Here is a 25812-nt window from a genome sequence, read left to right as displayed (position 1 = left end):
ATTAAAAAAAAAAATTTTTTTTTGGTATTATAACTTAATTTGCAATTTCTAACTAGTTTCTCTTATGGCTGGTTTAATTTGAGGAAAATGCTAACTAAGCTTCACAAAGAAAATATGATGAGCCTCTTTAGAGAAAATTTTGAGAAAATAAAGACAGATTATTTTTTAAAAGACTATAACCCAGGATGGCTAAGTGATGAATTAAAGGTCTGTCCTTAGGTGGCCAATTCTAGTTCAAGAAGAAATTGTTGGTACTCACTTTGGAAATCATTTGCACCTCTTCAGGGTATGAGTGGAATCAGGAGATGAAAGTCAACACAGGTAAGCTGACCAGTCATTCAGCAAATACTCACGACCATTTAAACTAACACATTAAAAAAAAAAAAAAAAAAACTCACTTGATAGTACCAGCGATTACATAGTAACCATTGCCATGGTTAAAACTCAAGTCTCAAAACATTGTCTAGGCTTTTTGCTGCTGCTTTTATTATTGGTATAAACTATTCATAAAATTTTCATCCATGGTATTATCCTTGGTCTCATCTGAGACAAGAGTGGTGGAATAGGAGAGAGAATTTGAGAACAATTATTAATTGAGGGGGGGGGGCGGGGAAGTAAAGAGTTAAGCTATTTTATTTTTTGGCAGCTGGCCAGTACAGGGATCCAAACCCATGACCTTGGTGTTATAAGAGCTGTGCTCTAAACAACTGAGTTAACTGGCCATCACTTATTTTATTTATTCATGAAGTTTGAATTAGGAAAAACTTGGACAATTCATAAAATATCTTCTTGGATGGGAAATAACCACTATTAAAAATTACCAATGTACAATCTATCTTAAGCAGTCTTCCGTTGTTATAGTAAATGAAGCTACAAGCAGCTAAATTTTAAGAAATCTAAAATAATACAGAATAGTAGTAATAATGCTTATTTATGAGAAGAGGGCAAAACATTAAGACAGAAGAGACTATCCTTATTAAGCTAAAATAATATTAATGTTTTATTTTGGGACTTAACTTCCCTTGTACTTTTAAGTAGCTATTTAGAAAGCATCAACTTAGAAGTGAGCTGAGAAGAAAAATGAGAGAAAAAAACCTACTTTAGTGAATGCACGTTTTCCTACATGGGATCTTTTCTCCAACTGGTCTCATATCCTAAACTATTTCTGCTTCTTCACTTGTGCTGTGTCTGTAATCTTTACTGACAAACAGAAAACCCAACTTTACACTTACTTGAATTTGTGTCTCCAAATACAAATCAATTTCTTTCACATGCTAGAGGAAGGATTCTGGTATCTACAGGAGTAGAGCAAGTGCTTTAATTGGCAATACCAAAAAAAGCTCCTGATTGCCATCCTGGGGCAAAAGGGAAGATTTCACAGGATCTTACCACCTTTCTGGACCAAATAGCCTTTTTTAAAAATTAAATTTCTGTTATGAAAATTTTTAAAAAGCTTAAAGACTAGTACTATGAAACCCCACCTATCCACCTACCTATTTCAATAATCGCTAACATTTTGCCACACTTACTTTGACATTTTCCTTTTTCTCTCTCCCTTTCAGCTTTCTCTCCACATATGTATGTATAAATGTATTATTTCTGAGCCATTTAAAATTGCAGACGTCATGTCACTTTGCCTTTAAATACTTTAGGCATGCATCTCCTAATAAAGCTATTCCCATACATTAACTACAATATAATATCATACCTGAAAAAATCAACAAAAAGTCCTTAATAGCATCAAATATACACTCAAATTATTCAGTTGTTTCCCAAATGTTTATATAGCTGATTTTTTGATCTATGACTTAAAGTGTTTAATTTTATAACAGTATTTCTAAAATTTTTTTTCTTTCTTTTGCTATTGATATTTTGAAGAGACCAAGCCAACTATCTTGTAGAATGCCTCAGATTCTGGATTTTTACAGTTGATTCCTCATGGTGTCATTTAACTTGTTCCTTAATCCATGGTATCTTCGGTGCACTGGGATTTAAGGCAAAGGCCTGGTTAGATTCAGGTTAGATAATTCCAGTAGGCATATCTCATAAGTGATGTACGATCAATATTGCTTTAGATCTGAGGCACATAATCACCAGGTTACTAGTAGTGATGCTGAATTTGACCACCTGAGTTAGATGGTGAGCACAAATCTCTCATGATAGTTTTTGAAATTGAGCAATATATAGAGCAAAACTTTGGTATTATGGAAATATCCTGTTTTCCTTCAGTCTTTCACCTAATGATTTTAGCATCTATTGGTAATCTCTGTGTGAATCAATTATTTTAGTGGGGGCTGCAAAATGGTGATTTTTCTAATTCTGCCATTCTTTCTACATTTTAAAAATGGCCATTCTTCTGTAAACATCCTAGTATCTTAGGTAACACCCTGACATTAATTTAAAATAAGTTGTATATGTACTGCCTCTTTTGTAACTCAAGCAAAAGAAATAGCACTGCAACCACTGAATACGTTTCTGTATTTGAATTTTGGATCAAAAACTGAACACGTTTTATATATGGCTCCTTTGAACTAAGAACTATGAGAGGAGTAGGGGATACAGGGTGAATAAAACAGCATACACTGTGCCTTTCTAAAGAGCTTAGCATCTATCCATAATAAACATACATTCCTCAAAGGAAAGATTTACAATTATTTGCCTCAAACTTTAGGTAGTTTTTCATAAAAAGCTTCCTAATGTAGAATCAGAAGTCATTTAGGGGGAGAAAAAAAGTAGCATATATAAATAATTTGTGTTGAGTACTTTCTTTTTTCTAAATACTTCATAATTTGAAAACTTTTCAGGAAGGCCAATAGGAATAAATTACCTTCCCTCTCCCTACTCCGTAATGCCCTCCATCAATTTGAAAATAAAATGTTTTTTACAGTGAGTTTGTTTTCTTTAGTAGAACTTCAGTAATCAAAGCTCCAAGATACAGGGAAGACTTATATGGTTTGCATTTTTCTTCCTTTGTGCCCCATGCCAGCTAGGTGTAGTATACTTCACCCGTTATTTACATCAACACATACACCTGTTCCAAAAGCAAAGCAATAAAATGTATAAAGTCTATGTCATGGGAAGTTACTTTTAAGATCAACAAAATGGTATCTTGTCCCTCTTACATGTTCCTTATAAATCAGCAATTCACGGTGAACTACAGTTGCAGCAAGCTCACAATCTTTGACAGAGTGTGCTGATGGCAAGGCTTAGTTTGCCCCCCACTCTCACCCCAAGAAACAAACAGCGGTTTTGGTTTTTGTGGAAATTTCATTAAAAAAAAAAAGTCATTGAAATTTCTAGCTCTGATAGCATATTAATCAATTCACTGAACAGAATAGAGTTGTGGTCTCAGACTAGGTCTAATTTCCCATCCTCATATTTGATATGTTTCTTTTTTCCATATCAAAGTTAACACCAGAAAACTAAAATAGTTCTCACTTAACATACATGAACTACTAAGAGTCAACTTTTATTTCACAAAAACAATGCTGAACTTCATAGTTTCCTGCACATTAGGAGGACCACTTGGCAGTTTATTATAAAGGCCCATTTATGCCAGGAAACCTGTTGAGCAGGAAATCTTCAAGTGGGAACACAGGGCAGAATTTAATGAAAGTCCTCAAAAGAGGAAAGCTGTTTGCATTGTCATTCTATTTTAGTAGGTCTTGCTATATTGTAAAAATAGTAAAGGAATTGTGGCCTTGGAAATGCTTTAAACTAACAAAATATAACTGGCCTTTTGATCAGGAAATAGCCTACTCACAACTGGATAGTCTTAGCCAACATAAAACTTTGTAATCTTAAAGGGAAATCAGATTCTTTTTAATGCCTAAATTTGGTTAGATCCGGATGAAGGATCTCACGTGGCCTTAATTCTCTCAGGCAACCAAAAGTTTCAAAGAAAGAACTACTGGCAAGATATTCAGGATTACTACAAACTATGGGTAGTTAAGTAGTACTTCACAAAAACTAGCACAAATTATACACAGATGTTGCACTGAACTAGCAACTTAGAAAATTTGCTTTTATTTTCACACCTAAGGTCAACTCCAGTGAAAACTAAAGGAGACTAGGCACATTTTCAGGTAGATAAATTATTCTTCTAATTAACCGTCCCCAAAACTAAAGATAAAGAAATTTATCTGTAGTTTGTTTTTAATATACTAATTTTACTTTACATAACACCTTTCAGGCTCACCTGATTTCTTTTGCAGGCTACTTTAAGTTAAAGATCACTGGATAGAAAGGATAAACATCTTGTATACTTTGCGATGTACCTAATGTGAACTCATTTGGGGGTAGACGGATTATTTTTTTTTCATCTGAGAAGACATTTAATACACATTGTACTTAAATTTAGAAGAAACTTGACACTTTTGACACATTGATTTAACTATGCAGTTGAAATGGCAGGATTTAAAGGAGAATTCATGTATTTAGTTGCAAATACTCATCTGGAATTACATTCGGAGATGGAAGGTTTGGTTAAGTCAGTTTAATATGTTTTGGGGCCTTTGTATCTTCATCTGTAAAAAAAGAGTGTTGGATAATCTCTAAGGAAACTTCTAGTTTCACACTATGGGATAAGCTTCAGTAACATTGGTGCGTTTTGAATATGGAAAAGATTCTTCTTAAAGTCTAGATTTCGGCTAATTTGTTTCTGCAAGCCCAGGCCTTTCCAGGACCCTAAGATTTGGAAGCTTTGAGACGAAGAGTTCAATTTCACAGACCAGTTCTTCAGTGCATTTTAAAAAAATAATTTCTATTTTAATGGGAGAAAAATCAGTCATTTCCATCCATCCCCTGCCCCTACACCCCACATCCCCAAACTCCCCAAATCCTGATTGTTTGGCCTTATCTTCCTGAAATTTTTCCCTTTCCACCTAAAATATTTATAAAGTGATGTTCTGCAGATTCTACACATTATTTCATTTTATGTATACTGGCTTTAAAAATATGCTAAACAGGCACATGTGTATGCTCTTGGAGGTGTAAACTGATATACTCTTGAAAGCAAACAGGCAATATACAGCAGACTTGAAAGCATATATATACTTGGAGGGCTCATTTTCACTTCTAGGAAATAGCCAGATAAAAGTGCAAAGATGAATGCATGAATGTTAAAGAATATTCAAACTATAGCTTATAATACAAATGGTAACTAAAATACCCAACTTCAGGGGAGTTCAGTGCTTAGGTACTTATTCTCTTGAGATGGTACTTATTATCTTCCATTTTCTGCAATTTTCTTCTAATTCTTTTCTACAATGAACATGATTAGTTTCCTAACAAAATAAACATATCACTGGCTAAATATGTTAATTTACTTATGTCTTTTGCACATGTACCCACTCAGAGTCACTGACATTTTTAGTTTATTCTGGAAAATCATTAACTATGAAAACTATTTAGCTCATTAGCTACTACAATTGTTATAGAAATATAGTAAGACTGGACATGTTCAGTTCTCAAAAGAGATTCAGATTGTGAAAAAATAATGTAATGAGCTAAATAAAACAATTATAAGTGACAGACATACCATTTTTGTTGTTGTTTTTAAAGTTCAGAAAAGACAAATCAAGTGACCTCAGAATTTCCAAATAGTTACTTCTTAAACTATGAAGGGCCAGAGAAACAAGATACTGCAGCAAACACTTTTAATAATACAAAATTCACACCAGAGGCACATTCTGGGGAATGTAAATGAACTATCACAAGTAGTAATTCTGCTGGAAGAATAAAATAAGGCTCTCTTGGAGTACAAATATACAGGAGGGAATGATTTAAAATAGATTTATGATTTACAATCATATTACATTGTATTAAGCACTCGAAACAGGCATATTAATTAAAAAGCCAGCTAAAAGGCATTTGAACATATATAACAAATCTTACAGTCCACAAAGTTCATGTATAACAGTAATTTTAAGTGTTTCATTTAAACACGGAAGAAATGAACAGGTGAAGAGATATCTGTCAAAATTTTAATTTATGTCTATGACAAAACTCAAAAGAACTTTACATTTGCAAAGGATTACGTTACTGACAGAACCACACAGCAGACAGGGCACCACATAACACAAAACCAATAGTGCTGAGCAACTCACACAGTACTGGCCTTTCTTCCTTTTACTACCACACTGTCCCACATTACCTTTTCATTACCCAAATGAAAAAAATCCTCCGTTTTTCCACTCCTCAAAAGGAATCGAGAAAAACCAAACAGCAAACTCAAAAGTTGATTTCACCCTCAACCTCAAATGTGGTTTAAAGAGTATGAGGAAACTCAACATTTATACACAGTGTTCCTTTCCAAGGAAGAAACAGACACATCAAACATTATCTGAAAGGGGTTTCTTTATGGATTATGTACATTGGTTGAACAAGAATTACTGTTATCAGAAAAGGCACAAATCTGTGATTTAAGGCTTAAACGGTATTGTTACATATGGAAGTCAATAAAAGCTGAATTCACTTCTATCAAAATGGAAAATACCCCCAAACTAGCTTTCTAAATACAGATTTCTACTCTAGAAACCATCAAGAATTTCCATTCCCAAGTCCCACCTGTCAAAAAAAAAAAAAAATTCTTTTAAGCAGGTTTCATTACGAATCAAAAGAAACTTCTAAAACATAACCACCCAATGACTTGGGTAATGCAAATTCATAAGCTTAAAATCCTCACAGAAATGACAGCGTGATTCCTGCATCTTTAAAAAAAAAGTCTGAACAAAATGAAAGCGGTACAGATTCATTTTTAAAAAGGTATTTGCCACAACTCCACAAGCCACTCAGTCATTCATTAGAGCTGCTGCTATCTCTGTGTGGATGCTGCAAGAACACCATATAATTTTCTCTGCAAAATAGTTTCTTTTTTCTTTAAGATAATACATGAAAATGAATCTCTTAAAGATGTTTAATATATATTCACATATAAAATATCTGATGTTGATACAAATCATGTAAACCTCCCTTTGGAAAAATTACAATGGCCCTCATTTCCAGGACCAAAAACCTTGAATTTTTATCTTGTCAGTGCAAATCTATATTAGATGTTTTCAAACTATGGAAGTAGCCATCAACCCTCACAATACAAAAAGATTTCTCAAAAAGGAAAATTATTGTGTTTGGGTTATAGAAATTATGTTTACATTAAAATCACCCACCTTCCCATCAAATTTAACAGTTCAATTGTTAAAGTATGAAAAAGGGAAAAATTAAAGGTATTTGTGCAAGAATCACTACAATGGTTGTTGCCCCTCCTACTTCCCTCAACCGTGCTTCATTCTTATTAGGTTTGTTTAGAAATATAACAGTATGACTTTCTTTTTATTCCAGGTGTGATTTTACTGTTCTTCAAGCCAAGATGGGGCATCCACTCCAGGGGTTTTCAATTTGATATGGAACTGTTTAAGTGTCTGTTCAAGCTGCTTCTGATTCCCAGCAAAGTAAGAGGCAATGGCATTGTGGAAAAGGACCAGCTGATTGTGCAATACTTTAACCTGTGGACAGGGCAAAGTTACAAGATCAAGCATTAACACCAATGACAATGAAACAGGTAACTTATTACAATAATTTATTATAACCATTAATTAAATAGTGTATCTTTCCTCAAGAAAAAATGATTTAATAATGACATAATATTTCACACATACCAAGTATACACTGCCTTAAAGGGTCACTGAGCCTTGGATGACTTTTAAATTACCCCAAAGGCAACAGATCAGCTTAAGATGCCAAATACATACTCTTTCAGACATTACTGAGGGCATTAATTAAAAATATCATTAAATTCTTCCTCTAAGTATTCAAAATCATGTGAGATGCTGACTGAAATGGGAAAATTATATATAATTACTATACAATATATGCAATATACCAAGTAAGGACATCATTAAAGCTAAGCTTTATGTAAAACTGAGTGGGCTGGATACTTTTAAATACTGCATTTCTTTGTAAAGTATCAAGCAAGTGGCAGCAAGTGTTGCCCAGAAAGTCAATTTACTTTGTCTCCTATGACTAATATCAAGAGTACATGTTAGCCAAGTAACACTACCTCTATGAAACTTTCTTAAAGAAATAAGCAAAGCATCACAAAGATTTATGAATTAAGTTCTCTAAAGTCATTAATAACTGCAAAATGTTCAACAAGAAAGTATAAAATACATTCCGATTTACACCCATCCAATGCAATAGTCATTAAAACTTAGCTTTAATAATTTTAATGATGTAAAACTACATGAAATATGATGTTAAGTGAAAAAACAGGACATAAAATTTTATATGTGCTACATCTGTATTCACTATATTAAACACTCTCTCTAGCCATTTCTGAAAATGTTTTCTAAAACTGAGCTGCTCTCAGTCGCTTCTGCCATTGTGACTGAGTTTCAGATCTCTTCTGCAGAACAGGCTGTCAAAGACAGGTCAAAAGAGAGCTCCAAGGGCAATATGCTTTGATAGAGGGAAGAAAAGCCTCTAGATGACCTTAAATATAAAAAAATTTCTTAAACAAGAATAAAAAATAATAAATCATGAAGGAAAAGACTGATAAACAACATTTAGAATTCACCAAAAGATAGTGAAAAGACAAGCTTCAAACTGGGAAATGGTATCTGTATTATGTAACTAACATGTATCCAGAAACATCTAACAACATGTATCCAGAAAGTGGTTTAAAGAGTATGAGGAAACTCAACATTTATACACAGTGTTCCTTTCCAAGGAAGAAACAGACACATCAAACATTATCTGAAAGGGGTTTCTTTATGGATTATGTACATTGGTTGAACAAGAATTACTGTTATCTGAAAAGGCACAAATCTGTGATTTAAGGCTTAAACGGTATTAAGAACTCCCACAATCCAAAATCATCCCAATTAACAGAGAGCAAATAACGAGCACAAACATTTCACAGAGGAGGAAACAGGAATGGCCAATTACATCTGAAAAGATATCCAGGGAAATGAAAATTAAAACTAATATGGAATACCATTTTATACTCTTCATATTAGGAAAATTAAAACAATAAAAACTCATATATACTGTTGATTGGTGTATTAATATGTACAACTACTTTTGAAAATAATTTGGCACTAACTAGTAAAATGTCCCGATGGAACAGCAATTTAACTCCTAAGAATCTGCTCTAGACAAACTTGCATGTGTGTTCCATGAGAACATGTACAATTATATTTATAGCAGCCCTATTTTTAGCAAACGACCAAGTAAACCCAAATTTGTATTTTCAGGAAAATGGACAAATAAACTGCAGTCTCTTCATGCAATGGGGATACTATTTAGGAGTGAAAATAAACGAACTGCAGCTCCATGTATCAACATGGATGAATCTCAGGAACATCAGGTAGAGCAAAACAAAGCAAGCTGCAGAAGAAAACCCATAGTAGGATTTCATTTACGTAAAGTTCAAAAACACGCATAACTGAATGATATATTCATATGTGGTAAAACTATAAAGGAAACCAATAGGATTGCTAAACACAAATTCAGAACAGGGGTGCAGAGGGAGGAAAAAAGGGAGGATGAGATAAAGGGGAAGCTCAACGGAGGCTTTAAAAGTATTGATAATGTTTTGTTTCTTAACTTGGGCAGTGGGAACATGGCTGCTATTTTTTGTTGTTTTTGTTACTCTGTATTTTGCCTGTATGTCAAACATTCTTTTGACTATATTTAACATTTCAAAATTATTAACAATAGGGAAAGGTTATAAAAGATAAAGTCTGTGTATATCATAACTTTGCTGAGGACCAGCATTTTTCACAATGTTCTAATAAACTACAGACATCCCCATTTTACATACAGAGAAAAAAAACTCACCTAAAATGTTACTTACATTCATTCATTTATTAAATATTACCAAGGGTCTGGCACTAACCTAGGGATTGGGAATGCAAGCAACCAACAAAAAAAGACAAACATCTCTGCTCTCAAGAAATCTATATTCTATTGAGGGAAGAAAGAGAAACAAGATAAGTAAAATATACAGTATGTCAGATGGTGATACCTGGTACAGAGAAAAATAAAACAGAAATGGGGAATATAAGATGCCTGTGTGGGTGAGAGTGATGCAATTTAAATAAGAAGGCTAAAAGAGCCCTCACTGAGGTGACAGTTGAATAAAGACCTACGGAAGTGACGAAATAAGCTTTCAGATATCTGAAGGAAGAACAATCCAGACAGAGGAAATGGCAAGTACAAAGGTCCTGAGGTAAGCAGTGTACTTGGTGTGTTTAAGAGGCAGCAATGAGGCCAGAGCAGAGTAAGGGTCTGGTAGGAGATGTGGTCAGATAGGTAATGGGGTGCTAGATGGTGAAGGGCCTTAGGTGTCAGTATAAAGACTCTGGCTCCTTTTGAGTGAGATGAAAAGTCACTGGAAGGTTCTGAGCAGAAAAATAACAATATCTGACTTAATAAACATGCCAGGATGGAAGTAGGGAGACCTGCTAGAATGCTACAGCAATAACCCAGATTTGGACTACGGTGGTAACAGAGGAGATGGTTAGAAGTGAGATTCTGAATATAACGTAAAGGTGGAGCCAATGAAATTTGTATTATTATTATTTTTTTTGATGGGACACTTTATTTACTTATTTTTTATTTTATTTTTTTGCCGTTTTCGTGACCGGCACTCAGACAGTGAGTGCACCGGTCATTCCTATATAGGATCCGAACCCGCGGCAGGAGCGTCACTGCGCTCCCAGCGCTGCACTCTACCGAGTGCGCCACGGGCTCGGCCTGAGCCAATGAAATTTGATGACAGACCAAGATGTGGGAGTGAAAGAAAATAGTCAAAAATGATGCCAAGACTCTTGCTCCAAGCAACTGAAAGAATGAAGTTGCCATATATCAAGGTGGCAAAAACTGTGAGAGGGGCAGGTATGGAGGAGGGTAAAAGGTGGGTATCAAGAGCTCAGTTTTAGAAAAGTTAAGTTGGAGATACCTTTCTTAACAGCAGTCTGGGCTGGAGTTATAATTTAGGAGTCATCAATATACAGATGATATTTAAAGCCACATGACTAGGAAACTTATCAAGCGAGTGGGTAGACAAAAAAGTGATCCAAGGATTAAGTCATGAAGAATGAACCTTGACACTTATACCTCAAACATATACAAAATTTAACTAGAAGTGGATCATAGACCTAAATGTCAGAGCTAAAGCTATAAAACTTACAGAAGAAAAAATAGAAGAAAATCTTAATGATCTTGAGTTTGGCAAAGAGTTTTAAATAGTGCACACAAAGGGGCCGACCGTGGCTCACTCGGGAGAGTGCAGCGCTGGGAGCGCAGTGGCGCTCCTGCCGCGGGTTCGGATCCTACATAGGGATGGCTGGTGCGCTCACTGGCTGAGCGTGGTGCGGGCGACACCAAGCCAAGGGTTGCGATACTCTTACCAGTCACCAAAAAAGGAAAAAAAAAAAAAAAACACACACAAAGTATAAATTATTTAAAAAATCAGTAAATTTGACTTCAAAAATAAAATTTTTCTCTTCAAAAGACACTTATAAAAATGAAAAGGTAAGCCATACATTGGGAGAAAATATTTATAAAACATGTATCAAAGAACTTAATTCTAGAATATATAAAGAATTCTCACAATTAAATAAAATGACAAACAACAACAACAAAAAAGGACAAAAGACTTGAACAGACATTTCACCAAGGAAAATATACAGATGGCAAATAAGCACATGGAAAGATCCTCAACATCTTTAATTATTAGGGAAACCCAAATTAGAACCACACTGAGATGCTACTACACATCTACTAGAATGGCTAAAAATAAAAAGATTGATCACACCTTACTGGCGAGGATATGGAGCAACTGCAACTCTCATACACAGTTATTGGGAATGTCAAATGGTACAAACATCTTGGAAAAGTTTGTCAGTTTCCTAAAAAGTTAGACATGTACCTACCTATAACCCAACTACTACACTCCAAGGTGGAATGGACGCATATGTCCACACAAAGACTTGTACGTGAATGTTCATAAGCTTTACTTATTATAGCTTAAACCTGGAAACAACCCAAATGTCTATCAATAGGTAAATAGATAAATTGTGGTATTTCCACACAATGGAATACTACTCAGTAATGAAAAGAAATGAATAACTGATACATGCAACATGGATGAATCACAAAAACATTGTGTTCGTAAGGAAACTAAAAAAAAAAAAAAAAAAGAGTACAAACTGTGTGAATCCATTTATACAGAATTTAGAGGATGCAAACGTTTCCCTATTTTAAGGCTTTCACACTAGAACCTACCTGGGTCACAAAGTAATTTTCCATCTTGTTCTACTAGTATTATTTGGCCTATTTTCTTGTTTTCCTATTTTGGATGATCTTTGGCTCCTGGAATTAAAAAGCAACTTAAGAGGCTTTTGTATTTTTAGCGTGAAAGTATAATTTTCACAGATAGATTCTGATCAGTTACTTTAATGCTCTTTGAGTCATGAAAATTTTTTTATTTGAATTCCCAATGTTTTAGAATTAGAAAAGAGAGTAAAAGCAGAGAATGGGATTTAATTCATGTTTTGGACCTGTAGAGTGCTATTACAATAGTGTAGAAAGTTACAGAGTCAGAAAGAAAGTGGACAGGGCATCAGAAAATTTTTAGCTAACCCTGCAAATGTCAACACAAGTCAGTGTTTTTCCCCATCCCCTGAGGTAGTTGACAAACTGAACAGAGGATGAACAGAGGAAGACAGCTCCTCTTGTAGCTGACAAAGACTTGGTAGCGCATTAACAAAGTCTCAAACTGGATACATTAGCTGTATTTAAAATAGTCCCCCACCTCACAGTGAAACTTAATCCATGGGAAATCAACGAAAGAGGGTACTTTTTAGGACTGAGTTCTAGTTTTCACAACAAAGTGACACAATACCCATATTCACAAAAACATTCTCCTAGTAATTGTGAGAGGGTTGATGTGCAAAGCCTTTTAAAGTATACACACACTTCAGAGCACTTCCTTGGTACAGAGAAAACTTTCTGGGATTCACAGCTTTGCAATTATAATGTAAAACCAAAACAAAAGATAAAAAAAAAAAAACTCAAAATGGAAATAAAATACTAAAATTTCATCTTCATTTTAATATTATTAACTATTTTTTTTTCTTAACAAGCCAATTGCTCTCACTTTGTCATATACCAAAACAGGCAACTTACCTTATTTTTCTATTAGCACTGATTATTGTAACCTAGTACAGTACAAATTTTTTTTTAATAATTTATTTTTTTAAAGGTTGAGTTTTCTTTTTTTTATTTTTATTTATTTATTTATTTATTTTGTTGTTGTTGTCTTTTTGTGACCGGTAAGGGGATTGCAACCCTTGGCACCGGCCATTCCTATATAGGATCCGAACCCGCGGCGGGAGCACCGCTGCGCTCCCAAGCGCTGCAGTCTCCCGAGTGCGCCACGGGGCCAGCCCTACAGTACAAATTTAATTTGGGTAGTTATGTCTTCAAAATCAAATACAGATTTAAGAACAGTAAGTTGACACCTTTATCCAATGAAAATATAAACTAATAAACCAATCCTCAATATGAATATACTTTTTAAACTAAATGAATTAAAAACTTAGAATATTTTACTTTTCTGCATATTTTGAATGAACTAATTTGCACCATGATATGCATTCTTATAATGTCCTCAATGCCATTTTGCCTGATAAGCTACAGAGAATCCTCAAGATATTTTGGTTACTAAAGAAATACAAATCATGGGCCGAGCCCGTGGCGCACTTGGTAGAGTGCTGCTCTGGGAGCGCGGCGACGCTCCGCCGCGGGTTCGGATCCTATATAGGAATGACCAGCGCACTCACTGGCTGAGTGCCGGTCACGAAAAAATGACAAAAAAAAAAAAAAAAAAAAAAAGAAATACAAATCATTACCAATTAAAGGGAATAATCAATTAGTATTAGAAAAGTAGTTGCAATACAATTTTAAAAATAACTAGTTTTTGCAATCTTGATGATTGTGCTGTCACTATATAGGCAGTTTCAACAGGACATAAAAGTGTTATTTTACTTTATTTTGTTTTTTATCAGGTTCACTTTACTAGGCTAGTTGACCTTGTTAAGGTCACTCTGGGAAAGATTCTGGTTTCTCAAAAAGAGTTGGCTTAACGAGAGAGACTAAGAAAGCGATGTGGGGGAAAGGTCAAATACTACTTTCAGGAGAAAAGACAAAAGCCAAAAAAAGGTCCCAGGAAATATTTCGGGGTCCTTATACTTTTTCAATTTATTTCTACATTTAAGCTATCAGACCATAAGAACTGATGAGCATACAGAATCAAACGAAGAGCCAAGTATTTTTGGTAAACTAATACTTTGATATGGTGAGGTGACACTAACTTTTGGGAAGGACCTTCTTTATGACACATAATATGTTACTCTTATATCCACTCTGTAGTCTTTATCATTTCCATGATACAGTTTAAAAAAAAAAAAAACAAGACAAAGCCAGACTCAGGAATTTAAATAACTTGCCTAAGGTTAGACAGCTAGGTGGTAGATGGGCTAGGACTTGGGAAACTCAGGAATGTTTTATTCCAGGACTAGTCCAGGTTCTTTCTCCTATTCTAACCTGCCTCTATTCATAAGGCAATAAACATTTTAGAAAGCTTTTACGCAAAGTTTGAAACAAACAAAAAAGGGTGGCAGAGCACTTAAAGGAAGGTTAGCAGTGTAGAAAAGATATACTGCAACCTCATTCCTAATCTTGTCTCTGTCCCTTAAGTTGCATTTAAATATCCTTGGGAAAAGGATCTAACACTAAGGTTGGAGCAGGTAAGAAAAATAAGTTAGGGCCGAGCCCGTGGCGCACTTGGTAGAGTGCTGCGCTGGCAGCGCGGCGACGCTCCCGCCGCGGGTTCGGATCCTATATAGGACTGACCGGTGCACTCACTGGCTGAGTGCCGGTCACGAAAAAAAAAAAGAAAAATAAGTTAATTTTCTCTAAAATTATGAAGTATAATACAATATTAAACTTTCATATATCTTTCCATATTTACAGAGGAGGAAAAAAATTTTTTTTTATTGGCCCATTTAATCATCACAATAACCATGTAAAGTAAATATCATTTACTGTTTCCATTTCACATATATATGGGTAATTTTGAAGTGTTAGCCAATATCTTTCATTTGAATATTCATGTGTATCCTCGTCCTTTCTCCAAATCAGGTTGTAAGGGCATTCCATCATCACTGCCCTGGGGAAAGGTTGTTATGGGAATACATTTTTTAAGTCTTACATTTTAAGTTTCAAAAGTTTACTTGGAGTTGCACAAGCCTAAGCTTTTGAGCTTCAGAAAGCTAAAGCTTGGAGAACTAACTCATTACATGATGCTTATGCCATAAACAATGGACCTGAAGGAATGTTGATGAATTAATAAACAGCTTTCACTTTCTAATGAGATAGAAAAAATCTTTATTGAACTCTTTATGTCCTAACTTAGAAAAGATTTAAAATATGAAATACACCAGAAAAGCAGAGATTTGAAATAGGAGCACAAGAAGATAGAAGTAACAATTCCAGGCAGAAATGGGATGATGACAAATTTGACAAATTTTCAAAACCTTACTGGAGAAACAATTACAGTAATTTAGAAATACATGGGTACTAAATCATTGTAAACTCAATTACAAAGAACTTTCATAAAGATCTGCCAAACAATGAGCAACCCCGGTCAGATATACGCAAAACCACCATAGCAACATTTGCTGAGTGACATAAACAGAACATACAATACTTTAATTGTTAAAGGGCAAAACAAACTCCAACACTGACTACTAGGGCAGAGAGACAAGCTGGGGTTTTTAAATAGAAACTGGGTAAGAAATTTAAGAGCAGGACTGATAGGTGATGCCAAGTGGATTATACTAAAAACTTTCTCCTGCCTACACAGCATGTATCAGTAGAAGATAAATAGCATCTACGAAGTTACTGACTGAAAAACTAAAAATAAGCATTACTCTGTAGACATCAAAACCATAAAAAAGGGATGTTATTTCTATTAAATAAACTTTTTTCCAAAGGAAATTTAGATTACATATCTTCTTATTCATAGGCACCGAGTTAACAAAAAAACCAAACCCAAACAAACAATTTGCAGTTAAAACTTTTTCTTTTCTTTTTTTTTGGCAACTGCCCGGTATGGGGATCCAAACTCTTGACTCTGGCATTAGCAGCACCATGCTCTACCAAATGAGCTAACTGGACAGCCCTCAGTTAAAAGCTATTGGTCTTAATATATTTACAAATTATTAAGTTCTTCAAAGTAATTACTGGCTCTCCCAATAATTCTATAAATTAGGGGTTTATATTAAGTGTACAAAAATATTAGGGCAGTAGCTTAGCTAAAACATGTGAGAAAAAGGTGGAACAAGATCATTCCTTAGTAAGAAGTCCCCAACCACTAATATGTAAAGTATTAACTCCTTTCTTAATCCTCAACTATTCAAAAATGTACCATTATATACTTTCCCTGTGCACCATTGATCCTTTCTCAGTAAAAGACAAGAAGAATAACAAGCAGGAAAGTATATGTGTCTTTGCCTTTTATTAGGTTTGTGGAGTATCATTTTATTAGTTTGTAATAGCTTTGGAAATGCCTGTCACGTCAAACCAACTACCAGTTGAGAAAAAGAAACACTATCAAAAATATGGGTGTGGACATCGGGAAGGGAGTGAGAGAAGGAAAGACAAATATGAACTACATGTGGGGGTGGATGAATAGATTTTATTTATCTGACTCATTGGGATAGGTTTCAACAAATCACTGACAAGCAGGTGGTTAAAAAAAAAAAAAGGTCCTATGGAAGGGAAAAAAAGAGGCAGTTCTCTGTTCTGAAAAGAAGATAAATGATGAAACATATCTGTAAACTCCAGTAACAGCTGGTCACAGAATGGCTGTAATGTCTTATAATTCTTTATCCAACGGCACATTAAAATTCGGAACGCACAGATTTTCTCACCCTTAGCTGGTATCACCTCTTTTGTTCTACAATTTTACAGTGTTAGCTCCCTTACACCAATTCTTCCTGCCCTCTATCCTTCCTCCCTCCCCCCTTCCCAGAGCTCCAGGTTTAGATGTGGCCAATGACTTCTGCTTTCCAAGGTTCTCTTCCTACCTTCTCTCTCTTCTATCTTAAGAACCTTACCTTGGGCAGCATTATAGCATTGTACTTAACTAAATGCAAGACTCTGGAGTCAGAGAGATCAAGATTTGAATCCTGATCTGGTCATAAGACTTTAGGCAAGTTACTTAACCTCTCTGAACCCCAGCATTATCATCTATACACTGGTATACTATCATCTAAGTCACAGATTGCATAGATATTGATATTACATATACAAAATCCTTATAGCAATCTTCCTCCATTTATAGATTTTAATCGGCCCACCAAAAAAACAATGCAACAATAAAAAATAATACAAACAAAAAAAAAATACAGTATAACAGGTATTTACATAGCGTTTATGTTGTATTAGGTGCTTAGTTTTTAGTAGTTGCAAGCTCTCTGGTTTGCTTACAAGTAAATCCTTTAATTAGTATTTCTGCATAAAATCTCAGAAGACACTAGCAGTATTTAAGAATTTCTAGATTACTATAAGTAATCTAGAAATGATCTACAGTATGTGGAAGAAGGTGCATGGGTTATATGCAAAGAGAAGAGAGAGAGAGAGAGAGAGAGAGAGAGAGAGAGAGAGAGAGAGAGAGAGAGAAAGTTTCAAGTTGCTACAGGAACGACAAAGTAGCATAAATTATTCAAATTACCACCTGAGTTCCTAGTCCAAAATTAATTTAGGTGCAAAAGAGTAGTTAAGGAGTATTTCCTTTCATCATTTAGGTGAGAAATATAAAATTATTTTTAAAAGGAATCAAGAGATTGTCATTAACCTAACAGAGTAGCTTGATCATCGTGGGCTCGAAAGCACAGGATACACCTTTACAAAACCAGGTACAAACAGAGGTAGAAAGATCCAGAAATGGCATAGGAGGCCATAGGGAGCAGAAAAAAGAGGAAATGCCACCAATGCTTTCCTTCCTTTACCCATCCTACAATTTCTTTTGCATTCTTACCCCATCCCTAATCTCAAGTCAGAATTATACCCTGTCCCTTCAGGTACTCACAATCCCAATGAAATCCAGAAAAAAAGAGAGAAATATGTGGGCAGGTGTTAGGGGGGTTGTGGGCCACTAAATTCCATATTTAGATACAAGAAACAGAAAGCTCAAGCATCCAGATATGATGGAGTTATCTGCTAAGTGGCAAAATGAGTCTAAGAGTGGATGGTGAAGTCACCATAGGGATCAGCAGACCCTGTGCTCACTGGTCTCTGGACGCTGGGCAATAGAAACTTGTAGTTAAACCAGTGGCCCATTCACACTCATCTTTACCTCATAAAATAGTTTTCCTTAAGTATGGCAATGAATTATGTCTGAGAAAACTAACTTTAAAAAAAATTTAAGAACCCAATCTCTTATACAACTTACAAAATTTGTATCCTTGCACTTAACTATTTCTAAACTTAATAGAAAATCTTTAACAAAATTTATGATAGAATCACCACTTTTCTTTTTTTTGAGTCATAACCGATTAATACATATTTTTGGGGTTCAATGTTGACCTATGTTGATTAAATCAACATTACTAGCATATATATTGTTACAAATCGTACTTATTCTTTATGCCCCTTGTCCACTCCCCACCCCCCAATTACCCTAGATGTCTTCTCTCCTTCTGAAAGAGTAATGGTTACTCTGCTGATTTGTTGCCTAGATGATCTGTCCAATGCTGAGAGGTGTGTTCAGATCCCCCAATATTATCATAGAGCAGATACTTCTTCTGTCACTCTGGAATGGGCTATGTGGAGAGAGACAGACATCCTCTTCTTTGGTCTCTGCTGGTGACTTCTTGTGTCAACACACTCAGTGGCTGGCAGACCATCTGCATGGTGGTTGTGGCATCTAGCCACTTTCACGTCAGCCGTGGTTATTGTGGAGGCTGTGGTGGGCCACCCACATGGAGGTGATGTTTTTAGCATGCTCCCTGGCACTGGTGGTGTGCCTGGTTGTGTGTGCAGGGGGTCCAGTCCCTGGATCCATGGCTCAGGTCTCCAGGTGGGACCCAAAGCGCTGGCGGTGTGCTTGATTGTGGGAGTTGGGTCCAGTCCCCGGCTCCATGACTCAGGTCTCTGGGGGGGGCCCTGAGGTGCTGGTGGTGAAAATCACTATTTTTCTTTAAAAAAAATCTGTAAGCAGTAATATTATGCTCTGCTTTAAGAAGAGAACAGAATAATTAACCAGTTTATAAATCATTTAAACATATGATCTGGGTTTTTTTCAAGAATTCTTTTCTGATCCTTTTCCACCATGCATGTTACCCATTCTTGCATGGTCTTGCTCAAGTCAAAATGCCACCTAACTTTGCAGGTACTCTGAGCCTATGCTAACATTTTTCATCATCAAATTCTATATTTTTTCTTTCTCATGCTTAACTTAGCATTTTATATATAACAGATTTTATTTACATGTCCTCCATTAGACTGTAAGTTGCTTATCAGCAGGGAGTTTGTCATAGGCACAACAGCCCAAAACAAGGACTTTAAAAACTTAATGAATTAAGAAAAGAAAAGCATGTTTTGAAAACTTGAAGGAATAAAGATAGAAAATCAGGATGTTAAGTTTAAGAGAAATAAAGAAAAACATCTATTTAAATGATTTTTAAAAATCTAACAAAGCAAAGTATAGATGAGTCATGGCAGGAATGGTCAAATAAAAGTGCTTAGTCATTACTGTGAAAACTCCAAGATAAGGTTAAAAGGAATATTGCAAAGTCAAATTGTTAAATACTGCCAGTGTCTTCTGAGATTTTATGCAGAAATACTAATTAAAGGATTTACTTGTAAGCAAACCAGAGAGCTTGTAACTACTAAGAACTAAAAATGTGCATCAATGGCATAGCCATAAGCACCAGCACCACCACCAACATCAAAAGCAATGCAAATTATCAGTGATCTGTTTAAGCCTCACACTCATCACTTAAAAGCTCACCTTTATCATAAAACCTGGCAAACCAACTTGGTAATCCCCAAGGCTAGCAAAATAAGTCAAAGGTGAATTTGGGGAGTACACAGGTATTAACCATTTTATAGAACAGATGATATCACAACAATAATGATTAAGAAGAAAATTTTTATAAGTGAATCCTTTGCACTCAGCGTGAAAGGAACAATGTTTTCCTCTCTAACATATACAACAGAAAAACGAAACTCCAACTGTATACTACAAATAAGTTGATAACTACTGACTAAAAAGGGTCAGAAAACATGTAAGTACCTTATGATTGCCAAAAAAGAACCCAGTCAAGTCTATAAAGGCAGTAATTCATGATTATAAAGCTATCCTTCCTAGAAGGCTTTTACATCTTCTGTACAAAATACCTCTCCTTCACAAAAATCGACATGCTGGAAATCTTAGCACAACTGACAAAGAAACTATATGAACTGATTAGCTAGGCATGCTTCTCTCAGGCACCCACTCAGACTCTCATACCTACCCACCCTTAGAGGATTAAAATTACCCTGACTGCTTCTGGATAGGTATGGCTTGGATGAGTCTAATTTCAAAATCAACCCACAACTCACAATTCTTTTTGGTTGTATGGTTTATATAGAGTTCATTTCTGCCTCATCTCTAAAGAGAAAGGAGGCAATGCAAACCACAAATTTTTCCCTCTCCATATGGGTTTAGAAAAATTTTTAATGGGATCTGAAAGACAAACCATTAACAGCAGCAAACATTGTACCATATGTGAAAATGTTTTCTTATATAACTGAACGGTAGTATATCACACTATTTCTAATCTGTCAGTTAAGAATGCTGTAGGGAACTCATGTTCTAGCAAGTTAACTGTTTTTCTATTCTCTCCAACACAGAATTGATTATTTGATTTTAAGCTAAGAGGAATATTACAGGCTCTGTGTTTGAAAAACTGAAATTGACTTTGAGCCTCATTTTGGAAAAAAGATAAGGCATACTATTTAAAAAAATGTTTTCTTGCTATACTTATTTTCCTTTCTTTTTAAACGTAAATCTTATTTTTTGAATAGGTAGGACACCTACATGGTTCAAAATCGAAAGGACATAAAAAGTATATATTGAGAAGTTTCCATTATAGGTAACTGATTTCATTAATTAATCCTTCCAGTTTTTCTTTATGCAAACATGAGAAAATATAATTATATATTCTTATTTCCTTCCTTTCTTACACAAAAGGCACTGTACCATATACACTGCCTTCTACCTTGCTCTTTTCATTTAATAGTATGCCCTGAAGATCTTTCTATAAGTAGCATCCTTGTTATATATACTTGTATAGCTACAAAGTATTCCACTGTATAAAGGAACCAGTTTATTCAACTAGTCCTTTGCTACTGAACCTCTGGGTTGTTTCTCTTTTTTTTTTGGTGGCTGGCCAGTATGGGGATTCAAACCCATGACCTTGGTGTTATAATGCTGTGCTCTAACTAACTCAGCTAACCAGCCAGGCTGTTTCTCGTCTTTTGATATAACAAGTAATGCTGCAATGAATAACTTTGTATATATGTCATTTCGGCCTTGTGTAGGCCCCTACCTACCTCTCAAGCTTCATCTTGAGCTATTCTCCCCTGTCCCCATTATGCTCTGGCTTCACTGCCCTTTGACTGGCTTTCATATATGCTGTTCCTTCTATTTAGAATCCCCTTCCTTCACACACCTTTAGTTAACTCCTTTCCATCCCTCTGGATCGCAGCCCCAATGTCACTTCCTCAGGGAAGCTTTCCACGATCCCCTACACCAGGCCAGGTCCCTTTACAACACTTACCAAAGCTTGTATTTATGTAATTGTTTGGTTAATGACTGTTTCCCCTATTTGACTTGGCACTATGAGGGCCAGGCCATTACACCTCTATCACTTAACTCAGTAATTGGCATATCCATGAGTATATGCTGAATAGAGGAATAAGATGTCAAAGCTGCCAATCACACAAACAATCTCACTATTTGGCTGTATTTGTTTTACCTTTATGTATCTTGTCAAGCCTTCAGTTCACTCCATTTTCACTCTCACCACCCTAATCCAAATTCCTATCATCTCCTGTGGAAACTATTATCCTCTTATGTCCTACTAAATATACTCCATATTTTAGACCTATCGTTTGCTAAGACTTCCTTCAAGGTCTTCCCAGTAATATTAAAATAAACTTTTCCTTAACATGGTCTATAAGGTCTGCGTGGTCTAGCCCCCAGTTACCTCTCCAGCCTTCTCTCCATGGTCTGGTCATGCTGGCTCTAGTCACATTCACTCTTTGAACATACCACATCCCCTCCTGCCACAGAGCTGTTACACATGCCATTCTTTCTACCTGGAAAACTCTTTGCTTCCCACTTTTCCTAGTAAATGCTCAACATCACTTCTTCATGGAAGCCCTCCCTTGACCAATCTTAGCTAAATATGTACCTCTCCTTGACAGCGCCAGTCATAGCCAAAATTTTATATGTATATTTTTGGTGTGATTTGATTGATGCTGTTTCTCTTACTAGGCTATAACTCTTTGAGGGCAGAATTTGTTTTACTTTTGTTCACTGGGTATCAATATCCAGAATACTTCCTGGCACTGTGTATACTTGATAAGTGTTTGCTAAATGAATGAAAAGAAAGAACAATAACAACATAAAATTATATTAAATTACATGATAAAATACACTTACAAATGAAGTCTGGAAGTAATGCTGCATGAATAAGGGAATGATTCACAAGGTCCAAATGTAGGTAATCATATCTGGCACAGTGTTAAAAGACAGTTTCACCTGTGCCCAGCATCACTAATTCCCTGGTTACTTATTGCACTTACACATTTCAATCCATAAATGCTTATTTTTTTATTTAGAACCAGGTAGGGTTCTTTTACTATATAACTTAATTTCATTTGACCTATAAGCATATACCAAGAAGTACTACTGTTTATGCCTCCAGTTGTAGAAATAAAAATGACAGTAAGTCATTGGCATGAATATTTTGAAAGTACTCAAGAAGTAAGAAGTTGGTGTTTTTTTTCTTTTGACAATGGGCAAAAAGATTTCAAGAATGTATCTGCTTGTACATATTAAGTAATGATCATCATGCTCCTTAAGCTTTGACAACAATTATCCATTTTTTAAATTCAAAGGTTTATATTTTTTCCTCTCAAAGAGAAATTTTAGTAAAGAAAATCTTTGCCCTTAAAGCTTTTCCAAACCTTTACAGTGTATCTTTACAAAACAGTAATAGGCTTTGAGCACTTTTTATTACAGTATGTATTTGCATAAAGTCAGAGTCATCACAACTATATATAGCTGTCTCGTATTACATAAGTATGTTTATCCATTCTAGGTTTTTTATTCTCTGTGCATTCCCCTCTTTCTCCTGCCCCACCACTTCAGTTCACTGAATTTTTTTTTCTGAAAAGTTAAATTCATAATAAGATACATATGAAATAAGTTTGTAATGCATTAGAAAAGAAAAATGTTAAATAATATATTAGAAAAGAAATCCTAAATAAAGAAATGTTACTGTATTATGATTATATTCAACAGTTTTTATATCAATCTGAGATTCAGAATGACTAATTTTTAAGAAAAAAATTTTTTAATTAAGTAACTATACTGATCAAATATGTGTCCAGAATAGGTCCCAAATCTGGTTTATCTCCACCTGCCCCCTTTGTTATCCTTTCAGTCACTACAATATAAAATAATAATGAAATAAATCTGCATTTAATGGTTACAGCTAATTAACTGACATTATTTTATCCTTTCAAAAATAAGAATATACCAAAATCCTTACTGTTTATATTTATACCAGAAACTGCTTTGTTGAATATTTTGATACATTCAGCCCCCCCATATATTCATAGCCCTGAAAAGAATTTAATTAATCTTAAATTATTTTTTTCACATTCTATGTAGTTCCAAGCCATATAAAAAGTTATTTTAAAAAAATAAGAGCTGCTTACATTGATCTGCCTATTTTTCTCTAACTTTTTGCTTCCTTTTTCCATGCAAACAGTAAACACTGTAGACAACAGAAGCATTTCTGAGAGAATATGCTTTGCCCTCACTAAAGCAGAGTGAGGTAATCAGGATTCACCCTTCTGTCCCCTCCTAGTTGACTCTCATTTCCATCTCCTTCATGTCCCTGCAGGGTAGCTTTGATTCTGGAAAGAACGCAAACACACATTTGCTGAATGACTACTATATATACTTAGCACCATTGCTAGACATCATGAGGACTGTAAAGGAAGGCATGGCATCTATTCTCACAAAGTCTAACAAAGAACCAGAAATGACGTTTTTCTTTCTCTTTATTAAAATAGACTATGTTTTGTTTTGAACCTTTAAAGGAAAAATAACAAGTAAACAAACTGCCTTAAGTCACAAAATAGTTCAAGTTGCACTATTTAAAGGTCTCGAAAAGGAGAAAGTTGGATGAAAGGAGAAACATTAGAAGAGTCTAAACAAAAAAGGGAATATCAGAGATTAATAAGGATTGTTTAGGTAAGAGGCAAACACAACTACATCACTGAGTGGAGAGAGAGAAGATATAGATTCTAAATAGTAGAAAAACTCTGGTTTTTCATTAAAAGTAAAAGGCTATCGCTCTATTAATGTGTGCACGTACACAGAAATATGTGTATTTTATACACTTATTCCTCTTTGTTTTGCTGGAGGGAAGGAAATCTAGACTAAGTACATATAAGCATCTAAATATCTAAAATATAGCTAAGAACCTAACACCTGATCTCCCTCAAAATTAAAAAAAAAAAAAAAAACTAAGAAGGAACAAGCAAAAACACTAAACACTAAAATGTATTACTATAGTCACAGGACTGGCTCTTAGTCCTGTACTCAAGAACTGTTAGCTTTTACTGCATGCACTACTCTAGTTGTTTAGTTATCTGGCCTCTCATTTTAGAAGAGAAGTGTTATAGTACTCTAAAAGTCATGATGTGAGAACCAACAGAAAACCAAAAAGAAAAAGCTGCAAAAACAGATCTATATACTGCAATAGTCTTTATGACAAGATCGAATTACAAAACAATACACTAATTGATGTTTCAGTTTATGTTTTTGAGAAAGACTCAGTATACTTTATTTAAGAAATAGGAAGAGTATACTATATTTTGTTAAAATTCAAGTGCTAAGTAGATTACCTGACAACTGAGCACAAAAGAGATGTTAAGGTACAAATTTAGCTGTAGTTTAACAAAAAACAAAACAAAACAGATTTGAGGCATTTCAAACTGCCAAAAATGCAGAGATGATAATAGCTCCTAGGCCAAAAGGCTTGGTTTTCCTCCTTTTTTAGAGCTATTAAAAATAAAAGCAAAGGGTAAAAGTTGCTCAACAACAATAACAAAAAACAATAGTTTTCTCATGGATCTAAGACTTCATCCAAATTATAATTACTGCTTAAAATAACAGACCAACAATACCTCTTTATAGTTTTCATAAGTAAATAAAAAAGATAAAGATTTTTTTAAGTCACAGCTGATTACTGAGTTCAGATTGAAATTTAGCTTGATGACAACTGTGGAAAGCAAAAAACAGGATATCTCTAGGCCATCTGCTATAATCTGAATGTCTGTGTCTCCCCATCCCCCAAATTCATATGTTAAAATCCTCATCCTCAAGCAGGTGGCGCCTTTGGATAGTGATTGGGTCATGGGAGTAGAGTCCTCATGAATGGAATTAGTGCCCTT

At 35.0% G+C, this 25812-nt stretch overlaps 1 protein-coding gene across 7 annotated transcripts in view; it reads right to left on the bottom strand.

Annotated features, from left to right (window-relative positions):
* Positions 1-5698: 5698 nt before the first annotated feature.
* The window catches only part of ARFIP1 (ADP ribosylation factor interacting protein 1), a 109740-nt gene continuing 89626 nt past the window's right edge, over positions 5699-25812 (bottom strand). For all 7 annotated transcript variants that reach the window (XM_063107826.1, XM_063107830.1, XM_063107825.1 and 4 more), the window contains one exon: positions 5699-7502. In XM_063107826.1, the coding sequence (XP_062963896.1) occupies positions 7347-7502 (156 nt within the window). In that variant the 3' untranslated portion in view covers positions 5699-7346. The remainder of the gene's footprint in view (positions 7503-25812) is intronic.

Source organism: Cynocephalus volans, chromosome 9 (genome assembly GCF_027409185.1).
Source record: "Cynocephalus volans isolate mCynVol1 chromosome 9, mCynVol1.pri, whole genome shotgun sequence".
NCBI lineage: Eukaryota > Metazoa > Chordata > Mammalia > Dermoptera > Cynocephalidae > Cynocephalus > Cynocephalus volans.
The sequence above is the reverse complement of the archived record's forward strand: the minus strand, read 5'-3'. Positions and strand labels throughout refer to the sequence as shown.